This window comes from Lynx canadensis, chromosome C2 (assembly GCF_007474595.2).
Source record: "Lynx canadensis isolate LIC74 chromosome C2, mLynCan4.pri.v2, whole genome shotgun sequence".
Taxonomy (NCBI): domain Eukaryota; kingdom Metazoa; phylum Chordata; class Mammalia; order Carnivora; family Felidae; genus Lynx; species Lynx canadensis.
In genome coordinates, this window is record NC_044311.2 from 77,849,337 (window position 1) to 77,869,984 (window position 20,648).

The 20,648-nt window shown below is 42.2% G+C and overlaps 1 protein-coding gene across 4 annotated transcripts in view; it reads right to left on the bottom strand.

Moving 5' to 3' along the window:
• Window positions 1–20,648, bottom strand: part of DGKG (diacylglycerol kinase gamma) — a 202,419-nt gene that overhangs the window by 120,527 nt on the left and 61,244 nt on the right. For all 4 annotated transcript variants that reach the window (XM_030329775.1, XM_030329772.1, XM_030329774.1 and 1 more), the window contains 5 exons: window positions 17,517–17,679; window positions 16,864–16,926; window positions 8,815–8,985; window positions 4,013–4,062; window positions 40–114 (listed from right to left, as the gene is read on the bottom strand). In XM_030329775.1, coding sequence (XP_030185635.1) covers window positions 40–114; window positions 4,013–4,062; window positions 8,815–8,985; window positions 16,864–16,926; window positions 17,517–17,679 — 522 coding nt within the window. The remainder of the gene's footprint in view (window positions 1–39; window positions 115–4,012; window positions 4,063–8,814; window positions 8,986–16,863; window positions 16,927–17,516; window positions 17,680–20,648) is intronic.

Genomic DNA, 20,648 nt, shown 5'->3' on the forward strand with positions numbered 1-20,648 from the left:
GGCTCACGTGGACGTCACCCCTTGCTTCTGGAAACTCACAGGCCTCAGCTCCATGGGATCCCACTCCAGATACTGGGCAACGTGAAGCATCTGGTTGACAATACGATCCATCTCCTGGAAAACGTCAAGAGGAGAGAACCACTGAAGATGTGTTTTCAAGAGCAATTCTCAAAATCCAACCCCCAGCAAAGCTCCTGGGCAGGGGCGGAGCACAAGAAGAAACAGTGTAACTGTTCTGCTCTTTATGCCTTGACTACAAAGGTCTATGGAGAGTAGATGCTCAAAGAACCACACAACATGGATAAATCAGAGGTATGGAGGCAGCTCACTGAGCACCGACCTCCTCCTGGACCCTCCTGGACTCACCTTTTTCCCCAATCCTGCGCTTTGACCCAGCATAGAGGGTACCCATGTTTTCCCCTTCTTTGTGACTGTAGCTCCCTAAATATTTATAAGCCAACACAATTCTCTCCTGTCTATTTTATCCCTCCTCATTCCCATAGCTTTTTTAAATTTTTTTTTAACGTTTATTTATTTTTGAGACAGAGAGAGACAGAGCATGAACAGGGGAGGGTCAGAGAGAGAGGGAGACACAGAATCTGAAGCAGGCTCCAGGCTCTGAGCTGTCAGCACAGAGCCCGACACGGGGCACAAACTCACGGACCGTGAGATCATGACCTGAGCCGAAGTTGGACGCTTAACCGACCAAGCCACCCAGGCGCCCATCCCATAGCTTTAGCAACTTGGGATCCATTTATACCCCTCAAGGGTCGGTTTCAGTTGGATACAGGGCCACTATGTTGGTTGTAGCTCAGGCACTATGATTTAGGTCACTTGGGGCATCTCCTCTGTTTCCTTTGCATCACATCCAGCCCTAAGCCCAGGGCTCTGTGAATAGGAAATTTATAAGGGCTACATTTGCCTAGTGAGTGAGCCTTTTGTTTAGTACCAAGACCAGGCTTTATTTAAAACCTCACAGAATTGTTGGACGCTAATGAATCAGTACACCCAGTGTTGCACAGAAACACAGTGGACTGAGGAGGGGTTTGCATCTCTTGGGCACCATCGAAGATGTTCAAAGTAAGATTGATCTGGGAAGACACATTGGTGAACCAAAGCAAAGTTCACAAGTGTTACCTCTAGGGGCGCCTGGGTGGCTCAGTCATTTAAGTGTCTGACTTCAGCTCAGGTCATGATCTCATGGTTCTTGACTTTGAGCCCCACTTCAGGCTCTGGGCTGACAGCTCAGAGCCTGGAGCCTGCTTCAGATTCTGTGTCTCCCTCTCTCTCTGCCCCTCCCCTACTCGTTCTCTCTCTCTCACACACAAATAAACATTAAAAAAATAAATAAATAAAAGTGCTACCTCCACCAGGTAGAATGCTGGGTCAAAATACCCAGCAGGGTTTTTAAAAATTGTACTTTATTTAAATTAAAAAAAAATCCATCACAAAACTGCAGATGAGGCAGTAAATTGGGATAAGGAAGTGGGCAGAACAGTGGAGACAGGGCTCAGCAAAATTTCCAAAGAAAAAGAGCTTGCAGATCTAGCTGGCTCCAAGATTCATTGATTAATAAAACAATGTGATTCAGGAACAGAGAATTAGATTCAGTCTCGGCCTGTGTGAATGGGTGGGCATTTTCAGGAAGCATAGTAGGTAGATTTTAGGAAGACCTAGTTCCCCTGATGTCTACCCTGGTCAGGCCACATGTGGATACTTAAAGAGTCATGGAGGAGTGTGTTAAGTTCTGTGCCACATTTTAAGAAAGGCACTGACAGAGGCACTTGGGTGGCTCAGTCAGTTGGGCATCTGACTTCGGCTTAGGTCATGATCTTGCAGTTCACAAGTTTGAGCCCCATGTCAGGCTCCGTGCTTACAGCTCAGAGCCTGGAGCCTGCTTTGGATTCGTTGTTCCCCTCTCTCTTTCCCCCTCCCCCACCTGTCCGGTCTCTCTTTCTCTCTCAAAGATAAATAAACATTAGAAAAAAAATGAATAGCACTGACAAACCAGAGCTTGGTCAGAGTGGCTATTTAAGCCTGCCTTATGAGAAACAGTGTGGAAATTGTGGAATTTGAGCTTAGAGAAGATCTTCGGGTAGATGTGACAGTATCTTCAGAAACTGAAAGGCCTATTGTATAGGACTGGTATTCCACTGGTCAGCTGTCTTGGTCAGCTACCCAGGGCAGAAGTAAGCAGAGGGCTGTAGGGAAGGAGTTGAAGGCTGGCCTGTTTTGACCTCCCTGCTGGGTTGGGGGAAGGGGAACGGAGCAAAGAATCCTGTTTTGTGTAGAAAATTTCTCTGGCAGACTAGAGGTGCCTTTTGTGCAGAAAGGACACCCTCTCTAACAGTGCCCCCAGCAGTGCAATGGCTGTCCCAAGGGAGAAGGTGAACTCGCCATTCCTATGAGCTTTCACACACAGCCTGAGTATCCATCTTCCACGGATCCTCCGTGGGAAGTTGAATCAGATATTTCTATTGGGACTCACTTCCATCTACCGATGCTGCTTTCTAAATAGACCTGGAACTTCACCACTTCTTACCAGCTGCAATGCTCCTACCCTGGTGCAAGCTACCATCATTTCTTGTCTTGTCTATTCCAACAGCCTCCTCACTGATATCTCTGCTTGAGTCCATACAGTCCGGTCTCAACAGAGCAGCTGGAGTGACCTGGTAAAACTGAAGTCATGTCACCCCTCTGCTCAAAATCTCCAGTGGTTCTCCACTTCTCCAGAGTAAAAGGCAAACTTTCCCAGTCACCTATATGGCTTGGTATGTTTTACAGACTCTCCCCGCAAGCACCCCTGGCCATCACTTGTCTGATCTCACCCCCTACTACTTCTCACTTTGACCTCCTCACTCTTCTGCTCCATCACTCTGGCCTCCTCATTAACCCACCCACATTCCAAGCCCCCCCCGAGGACCCCTGCACTGAGGCTCCCTCTGCCTGGAAGGTGCTTCATCTGGATATCCCCAGGACTTACTTCCTCACCTCCTACCAGTCCCTGTTCAAATGCCCCCTGGTGGAGACCTTCCTTGGCTCCTCAAGCTAAACCTGCAGCCCCTTCCCCCCAGCACTTCCTTCCCTCCTTTATCTGTCTTCCAGTACACACATCTCTCTAACACGTATCTTGCTATGCTTTGTAGTGCATGTGCTTGCACGATGATGAAAGTTTCACGAGGGCATGGATTTCCGTCCATTGGCTTCACTGATGTATCCCCGGTGCTCAACGTGTGGCAGACACTCAACAAACATGTGTCGATCCAATGCCTGAGTGTCTGTGATTCTCTGGCTGTTCCCTGGCAGGACACAACCCACAGCATTGTGATGTGGCTGCAGGAATGTCTTAAAGGCACCCTGGGGTTTAGAGGACGTTAGGATGATTTAGGTGGTCTAACGGACTTGTTTCCTTCCTTCCCCGCGGGACTGGTCTGACTCAGCCCCATGCCCCTCGCCCTCACAGCCTTTCTGTTAAGGAGTCCTGTCTCTGACACTGCTGGCCGTGAGCACAAGGCCTGTCTGATTCTTTTTGCCTTCTCCCCTCTCTGCTTTCTTCCTTCTCCATCCTTCCTTTCACCCCATGATCCTGTCCTATCCCTGCCTATTCCCGAGGGAGAGTGGGGGCAGGGCTCAGGCTTTCCCAGGTTCAATGGGATGGGATCATGTGCTCCGAGCAGGAAGAACCAGACTCGTTGAGCTAATACCCCGGGCACAAGAGGAAGACTAGGAAGTTAAACTAGATAAGACACTAAAGCATCTCCCCATTTTGAGATTTTGTGATCCTGGGCTTCTAAAATGAAAAGGCCAGGTGGAGTTCACTCCCCCTCAGGCTGGTGCTATTCGAAGTGGTAGTGTGTGGGGGGGAGGAGTTCTACCATGACTTCTGTAGCCCATATTGACACACTGCTATTTCCATAAATATGGAACTGGGAATTTTTACTCTTCCTCTACTCTCTCCCCTCTCCCCGAGATTTTCTTGGTTTCAGGAGGGACATTTGGAGGGAGAACTTACCGCCTGGTCCAGGAGACCGTTCTCATCTGAATCATAGAGACGAAACATGACTGCAAGAGACACAGAGGTGAGGCTCGAGGTGTCCTCTGGGCACCAGGGACGAGCTGAGACTCTGATGCTGTCAGTCTTTAGATGAGTTCTGTCACTGGGGCGAAGGCTATTGCAGCCAGGTTACCCACCCTCCCAGGCACAGAGTTTGACTTCTTACAGACAGGGTGGGAAGAGGATGGAGAACCAAGCCATCTGGCTTCCGGACCTGTCTAACCAATAACTGTGGCTGATGAGATCCAGGTCACGGTATGATTCCTGGTCGAGCATGCGTATCTCACAGTATCACTGGAACATGACTCAAAGCAAATGCCCAGCTGATGGTGGGTAGAGGCACCCAAATTATAAATGGGATACTGCTTCCGTTGCACACGGAAAGGGTGTGGATTTAGGCAGACTCACATCTTGGCCTTGTCCTACCATCCCGGGCATCAAACAAATCATTTAACTTTGTTTGGCCATGTTTCTTTATCTGTAAGATGGAGACTGTGATGTTTTCTTTCTCCTAGGTGGTTTTTGTTTTTTTTTAAATGAGGATTAACATATAAATGATAGGCCAATTTTTTGTCTCCATAATAATTTTTAGTTTTTCTAAATAAGATATAAACATAAAGTGTAAAGATATGTATAAAACAATAAATATCTTAAAACCTTTAAAATGTTCATAAAAGAAACATGCCAAGTAAGACTACATACATAAAGTAAATATTTTTGCTGGCCTTTTCAATACTTAGAAAGGTTTTAGGAGAAGATTTTTGACAACCTAGCTCTCCTTAAAAAGATACCCAGAGAAGTTTAAATTGACGTGTTCTTTCTCTTAACATCCCCATAGCAAGCAGAGAAGTTCAACATTATTTCATTAACCTCATGATTTCAGGCCAGCTATGATTACTCCAAAAATCGATATTATGACATCTAAATGTTTTTGACCTCATTAAAGATTTTAGAAAGATTGAGCTTATATAATACAGACTTCTATTCCTGTGCCCTATTCCTAAGTCTCACAGTGCTTGGAATGTAGAAAGCACTCAACAGATATTATTCATTTTTCTTTCAATAATGAACATTTATATATGGCATTTAATAAGTACGATGTACTCTCATGCAATTTATCATTACTACTCATTTAATCCTCATTACCACCACTACAGAAGCTACTGTATTTATTTTTCTGAAACGTCAACATGTTATTCAGAAACAACCTCTATCATGTTCTAGCTGTAGGGAGGTGATGCAGGATAAGGAAAATCTGAGAGAGAAATTTGGGCAAAGTACTAAATTTTCATTTCTGGGACCTGGGAACTTGCATTTTGGTCATCTAAAAGGTAGGGATCCTGTCTGTGATCTCAGAAGTAAGCAGAGTGGGGAGCACAGCTGAACACTTCTTCATTTTCCTCCAGTTCTAACTTCATCAGGCCTGCTTTCTCTGTGGAGCCTCCCCTAACTGCCCCTTCCCCCACATACCCACTCTGGACCTCTCAGCATGTACCCAAAGGTGACAACACTCCTGCTAAGTTGGCCGTGTGTTGCTACATCTTTGTACGTTTTAATATCCCTGCACCTTGTGCTTGTTCAGCTGTGTGATCCTGGTAGGAGCTGAGGTTCTTTAAAAGTAGGATCGTGGCCTTGGGATTCTCCGTGAAACTTCAGAATGTCCTGGTCAGAGGAAGTCGGCATATGAGGCTGACTCACCAAGCAGATAAAGAAGGACAGACAGATCTTCCCGCGACTGTTGCTCCCAGACCCTGGGCCGGGGCAACTCTTAACACAGAGCTCTCTTGGTCCTAATATGCACTGATAGAACTAGAAAGTGTAAGCACTCAGTTTTTCAGCAGCATGGCCTTGGGCAAGTCATTTACACTTTCTGCGCTTTCTGACACGTCAAATGAAAACAATCACACTGACCTTCTAGGGTTATTGTGAGGTTAAAATGAGATCATGTATTTAAAGTGATTAGCAGAGGGGTGCCTGAGTGGCTCAGTCAGTTAAGCATCTGACTTCAACTCAGGTCATGATATCATGGTTGGTGGGTTTGAGCCCCGTGTCTCAGGCTCAGTGCTGACAGCTCAGAGCCTGGAGCCTGCTTCCAATTCTGTGTCTCCCTCTCTGCCCCTCTCCCACTCATGCTGTCTCTCTCTCTCTCTCTCTGTGTCTCAAAAATAAATAAATGTTAAAAAAAATTAAAAAAAAATAAAGTAACAGATATAAGGTGTTCAACAATGAGAATTATTATTGTTAATGTATTGATAAAAGGTATGAGTTCAGGCTATAATTTCCAAAAAGACACATGTTTGGTTATTAAAAAGGAAAGCGTAAGTTGTTTTCAGTCATTAAAATCAGGGGAAGATTTGAATTTATTTGGTTTCATTAAAAAACACAAGTAAGATTAAAAACTCAACAGGCCAAATGATCTGCAACAAAAAATTACAAGGAAAAAAATAAGCAGAAGATTAAAATAGAAGAAACATAAGAAGCAATGGCAATGTATAGACCAAGTTTGGATCCTGAGTCAAACAACTAAAAATATATAAGATAACTGGGAAAATGTGAACACTGGCAATATTTGATATATAAATGGTGAAATGAAATCAAGTCAATTATGTCAAGGGGTTTTAAAATGGAGTTGGGAGGTTATCAAGTAGATGGGCCTTACCCACATCCTAACTGGGTGGAACTGTGAACTCTGACTTGAGCCAAACTTCAAATATTCCAAGGACTCAATTCTAATACCTGTAACTTGCTACAGTAAGAGTCTGCTTAGCGACAGCCTTAGTAACCAATTATATTCAGTCAAGATTCGTCTTCTGCCATCAACACCAATAAAAAAATTCTCTGTAAACAACATATACAAGCATTCCCTTTTGTCTTTAAAAACCCTCAACTTCTGTTCCCTCGGAAGGGCACTATTTGGCTTGCTGCCCAAATCTGTGTTCCCTGAACTGCTATTCTGAGGCCCTAAATAAGTGCTTTTGCTCTTATACTGGCTCTGCCTCTTTTCTCTCTGAACAGACAATAGTAAGGAGTCATCGTCTTTCAATGCGATAATGGTGCTGTGGTTATATTTAAGAAAAAGTCATATTTTTTGAATACTGAAATATTAATAGGTGAAATTACATGATGTCTGAAATTTGCTTCAACATATCCTGGGGCAGAGGGAATGCATGGGAGGTATAAATAAAGCATGATTGATTATAAGTCAGTAATTACTGAAGGTGGCTGATGGGTATATGGAAGTTCATTGTACTTTATACTTTTATCTACGTTGGAAATTTTCTATAATAAAAAGTTTTTTAAAATGCAGTTTCTTGGGGTGCCTGAGTGGCTCAGTTGGTTAAGTGTCTGACTTCGGCTCAGGTCATGATCTCGCTGTTTCCGAGTTCCAGCCTTGCACTGGGCTCTGTGCTGACAGCTCAGAGCCTGGAGCCTGCTTTGGATCCTGTGTCTCCCTCTCTCTCTGTCCCTCCTACACTCATGCTCTGTCTCTATCGCACTCAAAAATAAATAAATATAAAATAAAATAAAATAAAATAAAATAAAACAAAACAAAATAAAACAAAATAAAATAAAATAGAATAAAATGCAGTTTCTTTCTATTGCCATTACAAAGACCCAGTCTGAGAGCCACTAATATGAAAACATCTTTCACATCCTCTCTGGTAATTATGAACAAATATAAGGCCTCAAACTCAAAGTCCAGCTGAATCTCAGAAATAATTGGACATTTCACTTTAAACACTAGCCAAAAGAGACATAAATCTGCTATATTTGCTACCAAATTGGCACTTAAGGCTTGCAATTGTTAACACCTCAAAACTGTGGGTGGTTAGTGAACTGTTTCACTTTGGTTTGGGCGAGGGTTAACCTTTGCCAGATACTTCCTTGTTAATGTTTGAGTTTTGTTGACTCATCTTATTATTAACTGGAATTTTGATTTTTGCTATGATGTGTTGTTGTTTTTCCCTTTAATGTCTACTAAAGTCCCAAAAAGAGCCAAAACAATACATCTTTTTTAACGAGGTCCTATTGTCTTCTGTTTTTAAAAGTCTGCCTGTAGGCTGATGGAGGCCAGTGAGCTCAACCCTGCAGTGAGTCTTACTAGGAGCCCACAGGCTGTTTCAGCTGCTGTGGGCTTTCCTTTCTGCCACCAGATATTATTTCCTCCCTGAAACCAACTTTAAGGAGCATTGTGAAACCAAGATCAACTCCCTTACCTAACTAGCTGTTTCTCTCTAGAGGCCAAAAAATGTGGTGTAGGGGTGGGTGAAGAAATGAAAATAAGTTTTAATGAGATAGAGACTGATTAATTCTCAAGAAAAAAAAAAAAAGATTCCCTCATAGTTAAAGAGTTGTTTGGGCACAGAACAGGAGAAGGAAGACAAATACTGAATATCCTCCCTTGAAAAATAAGAGAAGGTGGCAGCTTTTTGGTTGGAGGCTTTCAGGAAGTTCCTTCAGCAAAGAAGGGGAGTCTTGACCCCTTGTAGAGACTTCTCCCCTTTCCAAATCCTGGTTCTCAATACCAAGGTCTCAGATGCGCTTCCCACTCTCCATACAACTGGTTCTGGTCCCAACGTGGATTCCAGGAAATGTTCAGATCACTGTTGGTGACAGGACAGAAACACCTTCCCCAAGCAGGCATCACCAGTACCCATGATCCCAGATCAATCTCCGTCTGACATGTTTAGAAGGAAGAACAAGACACTACGTCTTCCTCTAGGAAAAACTTGAAGCCCCTTGACAGGGTGGACACTTACATTCCAGCTTATCCTGAGGTCTCCCCGTCTCTAGCAGGGACAGGTAACACACGACATCCTTCAGGTACACTATAGGGGATTCTGAGCCTGGAGATGGAACAACAGGATTTCCCAGGAGGGTTGCAGCCACTTGGTCTTTTGCTGGCACCTGCTTCTCGGTGATCTTTGATTCTGCAATAGGCAAAAGGAAACCATCCAACGGTACTTAACGTTTAGTAAATATTAAACCTTGTTTGTTGCTCCATCATTTTCTTGGTAGGGAGTGTTGGTTACTTAAATATGATCAAATCAGTGGTCCTAGAAATCCAGTTTGTAGCATTCATACTCTCTGAATGGAGCCCATTCTGACACTTTTAAGAATCTCTATCATTGTAAGAAATTCACCTATATCCTGTGAATTTTCAGAAAAGATGAGAATGATTTTTAGTAATATCAATACCCAACAGGTAAATGTCATTTTGCCTAATTTTTTGGGAACACTTACTCAATTTATAGAGTTACTTTTGGCTGGGATTCCAAAATCCAGACAATTGGTCATGTACCAGTACACCTTTTTACAATTTTCTTCTCAAATACATTCAAAGATAAAGAAAAAGATGAACATTCAAAAGAGAAAACTGGGATCAAAAATCGACAAATTTCCAGGCACTCGGAAGAATTCTGACTAGCCGCAAGCCTATTGGATTAAGAAAATGCAGAAAGTGGTTTATCATACCACAGGAATACGGTAAGTTATCCCTCTGGAGTTTTCCTTCTTTTAGATTGGAAAACTCTGTCTTTCTTGTCTTCTAATCCAGAAATATGAGGTTATTGCTAATGAGAAAACTGGGCACCTATATTTTACTCTGTGAATTATACTTTTCTCGAGGCACTTTAAGGGATATCTCTCTTCCCCCCAGCCTCTCTAGATCCATGCCCATGAGAAATGATCTCTTAATAATTTCCAGAACGAGGGTATATTTGCAGAAAACACAGGGAAAAGTAAGAGGAAGACTGGTAGTGAAAAATCCACTTAGGTGTTGTGCCACTAAGTGGTGGAGGTCTGAAGATATAGACAGAGGGAGAGACAGCCCTGATGTAATGGCTGCTTCCAGTGATGGAAGGCAGTGCAACCGGTATACTTTTTATTCAGAAAGCCAAAGTGCCAAGCAAAGGCAAACAGTTCCTATCAGTCCAGTAGAGCTGTGCAACATGAAAGCCTACCTTATGAAACAAAGCTATAAAACAAGGACAGGAAGCTCCATCCTGAAGCCTCAGAAAACCAGATCTTCGGAAATAATTTCCTACTGGACAAGACCCTCAGGAGGTTGAGAGAAGATATGTTAAATTGGAGCAGAGAGCCTCAGGGGTGAGCAAGTTGGGATAAAAATACAATAGGGTGAAATAAAAATAAGGATAGTAAGATGGGGGAAACTGCAATAAAATTACATATGCAACACAAGTATTAAAATCAGCACTGGAGGAAAAGTTATGAAAAAACATAAGCTATAAGACAACTGTGAGAAACCCTTTGCACTAGGTAGCCCATTATACCTCAAGTTACTGTTACATCCTCAGATTATCCATCCATGAAAACACTATTATAATGACTTCTGTTTTGACTAAATTGGAGTAACACGACCAGATTTATCCTTCTAGTGAAACAAAAAACTGGACAAAAGATATGAAACAATGGACACTGAATGTGGTAGCACCAAATGGTGATCCCAAGAGACAGAATACAAATGAGATGATCCCCATAATTGCCACATCATACTGTTAGAAAGAGTTTCTAGGCTGTAGCACTGGTAGGTGGAACCCAGGAAGATTCTGGAAGTCTCTCTGAGCTGAAGAGATAGAGCTTGAAGCCTGGGGAGCCCAAGATGGCTAGAGTTCACAGAGCAGAGCACCAAAGAGGAGGAAGCTGCACAGAGAGAACTCCAGAGGTCTACAAAGGGTACTCTGAATAATCAGTGGAGAGTTCCGTTCCATTATTCAGCTGAGTAACAATGAATACAGATGTGCGAGGAGACTACTGGAGGCTGGGGAAAGAATCAGTATTAGAGGGAACAGTTCCTGGAATGCACAGAGAGCCAGGAATAGTGTCTATTCTCACCAACTAAGGTAGAAACCCCCATAACTCATGAATCATTGAGTACAGCACTCAGAAGAGTTTTGTTTTGATTGTTGGGTAAAATTAGCAAATGCCTTTCTGGTCCTGGCTAACAAACCTTTAAAAGCTTGACCTGAAAAAGGTCAAACTATTTCCAAGTAGCCTAACTGTGCCCCAAAACAAAGCTCAAGAATTTTTATAGGAATATCAAAATATCCAATACCCAATGATGTAACATTTTCAATGGCTGGCATTTAATAAAAAACTGACATGTATGCAAAGAAGAAAGGAAATATAAACAATAATAATGAGAAAAAGCAATTGAAATGACCCAGAAATGACACAGATGATATAACAGACAAAAGCTTTAAAATAATTATTACAACTGTATTCCATATGTCCAAGAGGCTAGAGGAAAGATAGTACACTTTAAATAGGAATATAAAAGATATTTAAAAATGCCTGTCTATATCAAGTGTCTAGATGTGATGCGTGAAATGAAAAAAAAATGCACTGAATAGGACTTAGAGTGGATTAGACATTGCAGAAGAAAAGATTAGTCAATTTGAAGCACAGCAAAAGAAACCATCCAAAAAGACTAAAAAAAGAAAGAAAAAGAGCATCATATTGTGAGCTGTGGGACAACTTCAAGTAGTCAAATAAACATGTAGTTGGAATACCTAAAGAGGAAAGAAAGAAGTAGGAAAAATTGAAGAAATAATAGCTGAAATTTTTCCAAATGTGTCGATATTTGATAAAAGCAATAGAACCTCAGATCCAAGATTCTCAATGAACCCCAAACACAATAAATATAAATAAAACGACATCAAGGTGGGGTGCCTAGGTGGCCCAGTTGGTTAAATGTCCGACTCTTGAACTTAGCTTAGGTCTTGATCTCATGGTCGTGAGTTCAAGCCCTGTGTTGAGCTCTGCACTGAGCATAAAGCCTACTTTAAAAACAACAACAACAAAAACCCCCAAAGCTACACCAAAAACATCATAATCAAACTGATTAAGATCAATGATAAAAAAAAAATCATAAAGGAAGCCAGAGGAAAAAAGGCACATTATGTAGAGAGAAACAAAGATAAGAATGACAGTAACTTTCTCATTGGAAAGAAAGTAAGCTGAAAGTCACTGGAACAACATCTTTAAAATACTAAAGGAAAAAAATTGTCAACCTAAAATTCCTTACTCAGTGAAATATCTTTGGAAAAAAAAGGCAAAATAAAATTTTTTCAGATGTACAAAACTGTATAGAGCTGCACTACAAGAAGTGGTAAAGAACATCTTTTTTGTAGAATTATATCATACAGAAACTTAGATTTACACACAAGAATAAAGAGCACTGAAACTGGTAACCGCATGGGAAAATATAAAAAAATATTTTTCTTATTAGTTAAATCTCCTTAAAGATAATTAACTATTAAAGCAAAAATAATAACAATGTGTTGTGCAGTTTATAATTTAACATATGTAGAAGTAAAATGTATGACAACAATAGCACAAAGGCCTAGATAAGAAATGGAGATATATTGCAGTACATTTCTTATAGTATATGCAAAGTGGAATAATATTATTTGAATGTAGACTATGATAGTTAAAACAGTCACTAAAATAATATAACAAAGTTATAGCTAATAAGATCAAAAAGGAGGCAAAATGAAATCATAAATAATTCAATTAATTAAAAGAAAACAGAAAAAGAACAAAAGGGGAAGAAAGGACAGATAGGAAAAAAAGAAAACAGATAGCAAGATGGTCCCTTTAAACCTAACCATATCAATTATCACAGTAAATGTAAACATTCTAAAACTCTAACTAAAAGGCAGAGATTGTCAGATTAGATAAACAACAACAACAAGAAGAACAACAACAAGACCCAACTACATGCTTCCAATAAGAAAGGCAGTTTCAATATAAAGCCAGGGGTGCCTGGGTGGCTCAGTGGGTAAAGCATCCGACTTCAGCTCAGGTCATGATCTTATGGTTTGTGAGTTTAAGCCTGGTGTCAGGCTCTGTGCTGACAGCTTAGAGCCTGGAGCCTGCTTTGGATTCTGTGTCTCCCTTTCTCTCTCTGACCCTTCCCCACTCATGCTCTGTCTCTCTCTCAAAAATAAATAAACATTAAAAAAATTTTAAGTATAAAGACACAAATACATGAAAAGAATGGAGAAAGATACCATTTTAACTCTAGTTAACTAGAGTTGCTATGTCAATTATGAACATAATTCGAATAAAGTAGATTTCAAAGCAAAGAGTATTACCAGGAATAAAGAGAATCATTTCATAATGCAGAAGTCAAATTATCATGAGAACATAACAATCCTAAACATTCCACTCCTAGATCTTTACCTAAAAGGAATGAAAGCTGCCCACACAAAGACTTGTACAAGAATATTCATGTTGTATATGAAATAGTCTCAAACTGGAATCAACCCAAATGTCCATCAATAGATGAATGGATAAACAAATTGTGGAATATCTACTTATACACTAAAATACTAATCAGCATTAAAAATGTGTTAATTGTTGATGCACATGACAACATGGATACATTTAAAAATTATTACGCTGAGTGAAAGAAGCCACACCAAAAAGTGTACACCCTGTATGATTCTATGTATATAAAATATGGAAAACGCAGTCTGATCTATGGTGACAGCAAGCAGATCAGATTGTATGGATCTAGGGGTGGGTGGCTAGGGAGGGTGGGAGAAAGAGACTATAAAGAAACTTCTGGGGATGATGGGTGTCTTCATTATATTGACATGGTACTGGTTTTATAGATGTATACATATGCAAAAACTTACTAATTATACACTTGAAACATGTGCAATTAATTTTATGCCAATTATACCTCACCAAAGCTGTTTTAAAACATTATTACAGCCTTTTACAAAGATCTTTGGGTTACTAGGACTGTGACTGGATCTTGAGCCACTGTTCTAGTCTATGAGGTGTACTGTTCATTCCAGTCATGGAAATGCTGGGGAGCAGAACGACCGAGAGGCACATAGTCCTACTAATGTTTTCCTCCTCAAGCTACCTTATATGAAATACCCCTAACCCACAGTCATCTAAGTACATCCCTCAAGGGCCATCGGTAGTCAAAGACTAACACCCTCTTCCGGATTACATAGGTTCTGTCTAGGTGCCATGTCATAAACCCTTTTGCTTGAGTGTTCTTAGGCAGACCTGACTTATTCCACCTTTTGTCTTAGTCTCTGTATTACTTCTTGCCTTCCAGTTGGGCATAGTGGAAAGAACACCAACCTAGAGGCAGAGGACTAGGTTTCTCGCTCTGGGTTTGTGTTAATGGGTGTGTGACCTTGCACAAGTGGGCTTACTCCCCACATCCAACCTCAGATTTTCATCTGTTGAAAGAGGGACTTGTATTAAAATGGGTGTTTACCAAAAGTCTTGAAGGACATGAAAAATGTTTGTGAGTATAATGGTAAGTGAAAAACAAAGCTCGTCCCAAAATTATATATATGGTCTGATTCCAATTCTGTAAAAAATTATAGAAAAAAATACATGTGTGTGTATGCGTGTGTGTAATTGCACTGGTAAGTTATGGATGGTTTTGTTGTTTCCTTCTTTTTTTTGTATTCTTCAATTTTTTTTTGTTTACAATATGAATGTGTTACTTGTATAAACGGGAAAAACTAAGAAAAAAATTGAAGGACAATATTCTGAGTTGCTGAAACATCTCAGGAGCCTGAGGAACTAAATTAAAACCAGGAGACTAAAGTTCACGTTGTTTATCCCATTTAGTCCTGGCCATTCATGGAAAGGTGCATTCAGGCCTTCCTAGCTGACGTCCTGACAATGACAGACAGATGGCTCAAGGTTCTGAGTCCATATCTGGACTCAGTGAAAGCCCCTCTCTGCTGTGTTTACAGACCCAACCATTAATCCACCTGGCTCTGGAAATGAATAACTTGAAGTGGGCTGTTCGAGATCCAAGCTTGGATATTGCTCTGATAAGCCTAAATAGGCCATATCAAATCAGAATTTAGTTTCCTCTGGCTTCTGCCTGGGCAACAGGAAAAGGCTGGGATTTTCAACAGATGGCCTGATCTAAGGTGATGCCAGAACTTGGCTCTTCCTTACTGGCAGAGGCTTCTCTCTGTGGTATCTGTCTGTCCCTACATTCCTGTTTCTCGTGAACAGGGGCATCTAATTAAGACATCCACGCAAAGTAGCCCCATAGGAAACGGATTTTCTACTTTAAATCTCAAGTCACTAAAAAAGATGAAAAGATGCTATATACCTCCTTGGGCCAGCAGTCAGATCATTACCCTTTCATTATTTGACCACAGGAAACTGATACTCTCCATAAACAAGGAAAGTGGTACATCATAAATCACTTCTCCAGGCGTGAATCTCTGGAAGTTGCTCTCAGACCCAGAATGATACGAATGTTGCAAATAAACATGGCGGTCAAATAAGACAGCCAAGTTCCATTATTACCACCTTTTCTCAAATATCATATAATGACAGTAGTTCTAATACATCCTTCCTTGGGGCCTCAGAAACCTCAGCCACTAAAACAAATCCCGTCCAGACAATTTGGAACCTCAGAAAATGAAGTATAGCTTCTCTCAGGTTCATCTTGAAGTTCCAGATACTCAGACTAAGAAAGCCTCTGGGTAAAGAGTTTGGGTCCAAACGCTTTTCATGGTTGTTTTTGCTGCTCAGAGTTTAGAATCCCAAGGTTTCCCCCTTCTTTTCCCATCATGAGAATAAGCTATGTCATAACATGCCCCTGCTATTCCACATAAGATTTAAGACTTATTTATAACTTAAACCCATTTTACCAAGGGGCCATGAACCTAGCATGGCTGGGTGAGATGCTGGGGAGGGAGGGTGGGTGAGCCATACTTTGCAGAGTCTTGCCCTGATGCTGCCCCTGAAGCCCTCAGGAAGGCACCGACGCTTGTCATCCTTGCTTTGTGCCGTTCTGGGAAGACTGTAATTTGCTGAACTTACGGTCCAACGGCAACTCTCCTTTCCCAACCACGTTCTGCTTTTTATCCACAGTAAATTTTTGATCTCACCAGTCCTTCAGTTACACACTGAAAAATCCTTAATCCTTCTAGTTGCCCTTCTTGCCATGACTGGAAAAAAGATTAGAACTACATCTAATTCTCTCAAACTACATTTGAAATTCTCTCATCGTACCAAGTCCCTGGGAAATAAATCAAACTAATTTTAGCCGGCTTCCCCTTGCTCCTCCTCCTGACTTCCTTAAGCCGGTGCACACAAATACCTCCAATTCTCCCATCCAGGCCTTTGTGCTACAGTTATACATTTGATTTCTACATAAGTTATATTATAAACTGCACAACACAATGTCATTTATTTTTGCTTCAATATTTAATTACCTTTTAAGGAGATTTAACTAAGAAGACACATATTCTTTACATTTACCCATGTGGTTACCAGTTTCTCTTCATTCTCATGTGTAAACCCAGGTTTCCATCTGGAATAATTCTACTAAAAAGATGTTCTTTGCCATTTCTTATAGTGCATCTGGGCACACCCTTACCATCCACTGGTAGAGTCATCTGTACCTCAGCCCTACAGCTGCCTCTTTATACACACACACACACACACACACACACACACACACACACACTCTCAAACCCTCATCACATACTTTCTCCTGAGAAGGCTCCCCTTCTCCCCCTTCTGGCCAGGCAGACCCATCAGAAGTAAATATTGAATGAGCTTTTCTGTTTCAGGGCTAGTGAAGCATGAACCCGCATCAAGACTCAGAATCCCAGCACAGTTGAGTGGTGGGGGCCCCCAAGATGGAGGCAGACAAGATCTGCTCAAAGGACATACAATGACATGGAGACATGCTGCTGGGTATATCTCTCCCTCCTCCCAAGGATGAGGTATTCCCCACTCCCCCTCAACACTGCAAATCATGTATTACAGAGACTTACCTGTATCAGGGGCACAAGCCTCATCTGCTTTGGCACCATTATCCACATTCTGTATGTTGGCATCTGGGGAGTAAAAACAAGATTTAAGGACCAGCCTACGTTCTCCAGCTTCTTACAGAGGCAGGCAGGGGACCTTCCCATGGGGCCTGGATCACTAGACTTGTGTGTCTCTTTGAGTATCAGTTGGGTTCATGCTGATTTGTTGGGGCTGACTGTGTCTCCCTCACTATAGCCCAAACTCCAAGAAGACAGTGACCACAATTTACCTTCCTCTGGTCTCTGACACTCCTGGGTTCTTCCAGCCTGGGTACATGAGCTGAATGTGCTCCATCCAAAGGCTTCTTGCAGCCTTTGCAGAAGACTCTCTACCCCCTGCCACACATTATTTTATGCCTCCTCTCCCCGCCTCCACCCTCCGTTTTGAGCCTGGGTGCAGGAATTCTGCTCTTCTTTATTCCTCTGAGAGAGCCATCAGACAGCACTTCCTGTGAGACCCCATGGGGAAAGGAGTCCTGGTCCCCTGGTTCTCATTTCCTCCCCGTAAGGAAGTTACTCTGCACAGGGTACCCCCTAGGAGTTCAGCCTGTGGCTGTGGCAAGTGCATTACAGCTGCAGCATCTCCCTTCCATCTTAGGGAATGTTGGTCTGTGTACCTGGGCCACTGGCCTCATTGCTGGCCCCCTCCGTTGGGTGGTCAGGGGTCTCCTGTCTGGGCTTCTGGCTGAAGGCCAGGAAGAGGTGCGTGCTCAGTGGCTGAGGAAGGTCCACCTCCAGGTATGCCCTCATGAACAGCTTGAAGACATCATAGCTAATTGGCTGAGGAAGAACAAAGAGGGAAAAAGTCAGTGCAGAGAAGCAAAGGGATAGAGAAGAAGGAGAGAAGAGAAACTTGGGGCCGGTGGCGGGGGGGGGGGGGCGCTGGCAGGTGAAAGAAATGAAAGGAAAGCAGAAAGAAGTGCAGTGATGGGTAAATGCTGGAATGAAAAGGTCAGTAGGTGATGGAGGATGACAGGCACAGGGAGCAGGGAACAGGATACAAGAAAGAGAAAACACTGATGGTTGCATGTTGGTGCTCACAGGAGGCTTCTATAACAAGACGTGTCTAAAACTAAGTAGAAAGGGGGTGATGGGAAGCAAGCACTGGGTGTGGAGGGTTCTGCCCCCAAGCCGGACTTGGTCAGTGCCCTGGAATCCTAGTTAAGATGAAGGATGTAGCTGAAAACACGGTAGAAAGATGGGTCTTCTGTGGTATTTCCATTTCTGTTTGTGTTGTGAGGGATGGGATTCCTGAGTATTTGAGTCTCAGAAAACAGGAAAAGACAGGCTCCATCCTTCATTAGTTTCATAACTGACCTTCCCTGGATGAACCTCAAGATTAACAGGAGAGGGTATGTGTCTGGCTCAACTGCTCTCTAAACATGTCCTTGCGAAGGTTTTAGGCACTAGGAGAAGAGCAGGAAGCCAAGGACAGAAGGTAGAATCAAGAAATGTGCCAAAAACTAGAAGCTCTCCCTGCTGTATCTCTCCCACTACTGCCTGGCTTATGGTCCCAGGCTGGAAGCAACCATGCCAGAAAGGGCTGCTGTGCTCAGCAAACACTCAACAAAGACAGTTTGCAGTGAATCATCACTGGCTTGTGCCCTGATGGCATCAGATTCTTCATCAAATCGGCAGATGCTCCTGGAAATCACTGAGGAAGCTCTACTCTAAGATCTGCTGTGCAGGCTTTTGTAAATAACAACAGCCATGAGAATAAAATCCCTTTCTGGGAGGCTATTTGGTTCTCCTTTCAAAATGTTGATAGCATTTAACCCCTTGTCTCTTCTAGAAAATCTGAGAGCCTTCCCAGAACTACGAGCCAGCTTGAATATACACAATTAGGTTTGGGATACAAAGTTTTGGCCCTAAAAACAGGGGATGCTCTCCTGGTCCCAATGGGAGGGAGCTCACACAGCAGTTTCTACTTGTCCCAGGTGGGGCTGTTCTACACATCTTCTTTACAGAGTGGAGGAAGCCTGATTTGGCCGGACAGAGGAAAACGCAGGCTCTTAGCAAGTTAAGGGATCTCAAATCAAATGGCGAACTCACATTTCTTGTGACAACTACCAATCAGTCTCTATCTCTCTGTCTTTTCTGCCCCTGAGTCTCTGGGTCTCTCTTTTATACTTTTTTGGTCCCTCTCTGTCTCCACAGCATCACCTCAGAATGTCTCTTCCTCACACATCCTCCTCTTTTTTACCAGTCTGTGACAGCAAAATCTTTTCCTCCTACTTTCCAAGTGGAGCCCACCCACTATGACCCTTGATTCCAGCCTCCCTGCATCTGAAGGCATCTCCCAGCATCTGCTTCTCTACCTGCAAGCATGTTCAAGGGCACTGCTCCAAAGAAATGGTTGGTTACTCGAGTTACTATCCTGTCCTCCTTCCCTTCCCCTTCAACGTTCTCCAGCCAGACCACACTAGCCTCGTCACCTCCTTAGTCCCATTTGCTCTGGGCTCTAGCCCATCACCTCTAAACCCACTCTCTTGAAGGTCATAGGTTCAATCATCTCTTTTCAGACTTGCTCATCTTCGGCTTCTCTGTAGCATTCCATCCTCTTCTTAAAACTTTCTGTTTTCTGTAGTGTTGTGCTATTTTGGTTCTCCTCATTCTCTGCTTTGATTTGACTATTTGCTGATGTTACTGTCCTTATTTTAAAAGGCTCTTTTTGCACTGTCTTTTCCTTCATACTATTTTAATTGACAAGTACTGTTTCCAACATCCAGTTGACCCTTGAGCAACACAGGTTTGAACTGTGAAAGCCCACTTACATGCAGAATTTTTTCAATAAATACAGAACAATACTGTAAATGTATTTTCTCTTCCTTATGATTTCCTTAATGACATCTTCCATTCTTTAGCTTCCTTTATTGTACAATATAATACACTATATACAATACAAATAACATAGAAAATGTGTGTTAATCAATGTTTATGTTAAAAGTAGGGCTTCCAGTCAACAGGAGGCTATTTATAGTTAAGCTTTCAGGCAGTCAAAAGTTATACATGGATTTTCAACTGTGTGGGGGGGGGGTCAGTGACCCTAACCCCCACATTACTCAAGGATTAACTGTAGTTTTGAGCTCCAAAGTATCCTGTTAATCTTTTTTGGTTAGCATCAAACTGAGAATTATCAACATAAAATATTTCTGGAAAACAGACTATCCTACATGATTTTTAAAAAGAGAAAGTTTAACTAAATAAAGTCTAACATAATGCTCTTAAAAAACCAAAGCTGAAAGGTCATCAAACAAGATCAGAGTGGGATTTAGGAGACTTCGTGACTGGTCTCAGCTCTACCACATTTCCTCTGCTTTGTGAACCTCAGTTTCTTTGACAGCAAATTGTGAGGGATGAACTAAAAGGTCTCAAGTTCTAAACTTTTATTATATTCCTCTCTGAACCAGCTCCTCTTCCTAACCCTGCTGTTTGTTAATGTCAACAATACCATCATTCTCCCGATATTCCAGGCTCAGCTTTGAACCCCCAGTCATCTGAGATTAGGTCTTGTCCCTTACTTCTGTTCACGGTTCTTCTGTAACATCGGTCACATTCAGTCTTTTCTGTGTGTCCACTGCCCATCTGCCACCACTCTGACAAGAAGGCCATTGAAGGCCCAATGTTCCTGGTTTCAGACTTCTGTTTCCTGCATCCTGCCTGGACCACTGTAATACTTCTCGAAGGCTTCCTTGCCTCCACCCCATCTGTCAGTCCTCTCATCTTATCCATCCTTGCCAAACTGATCT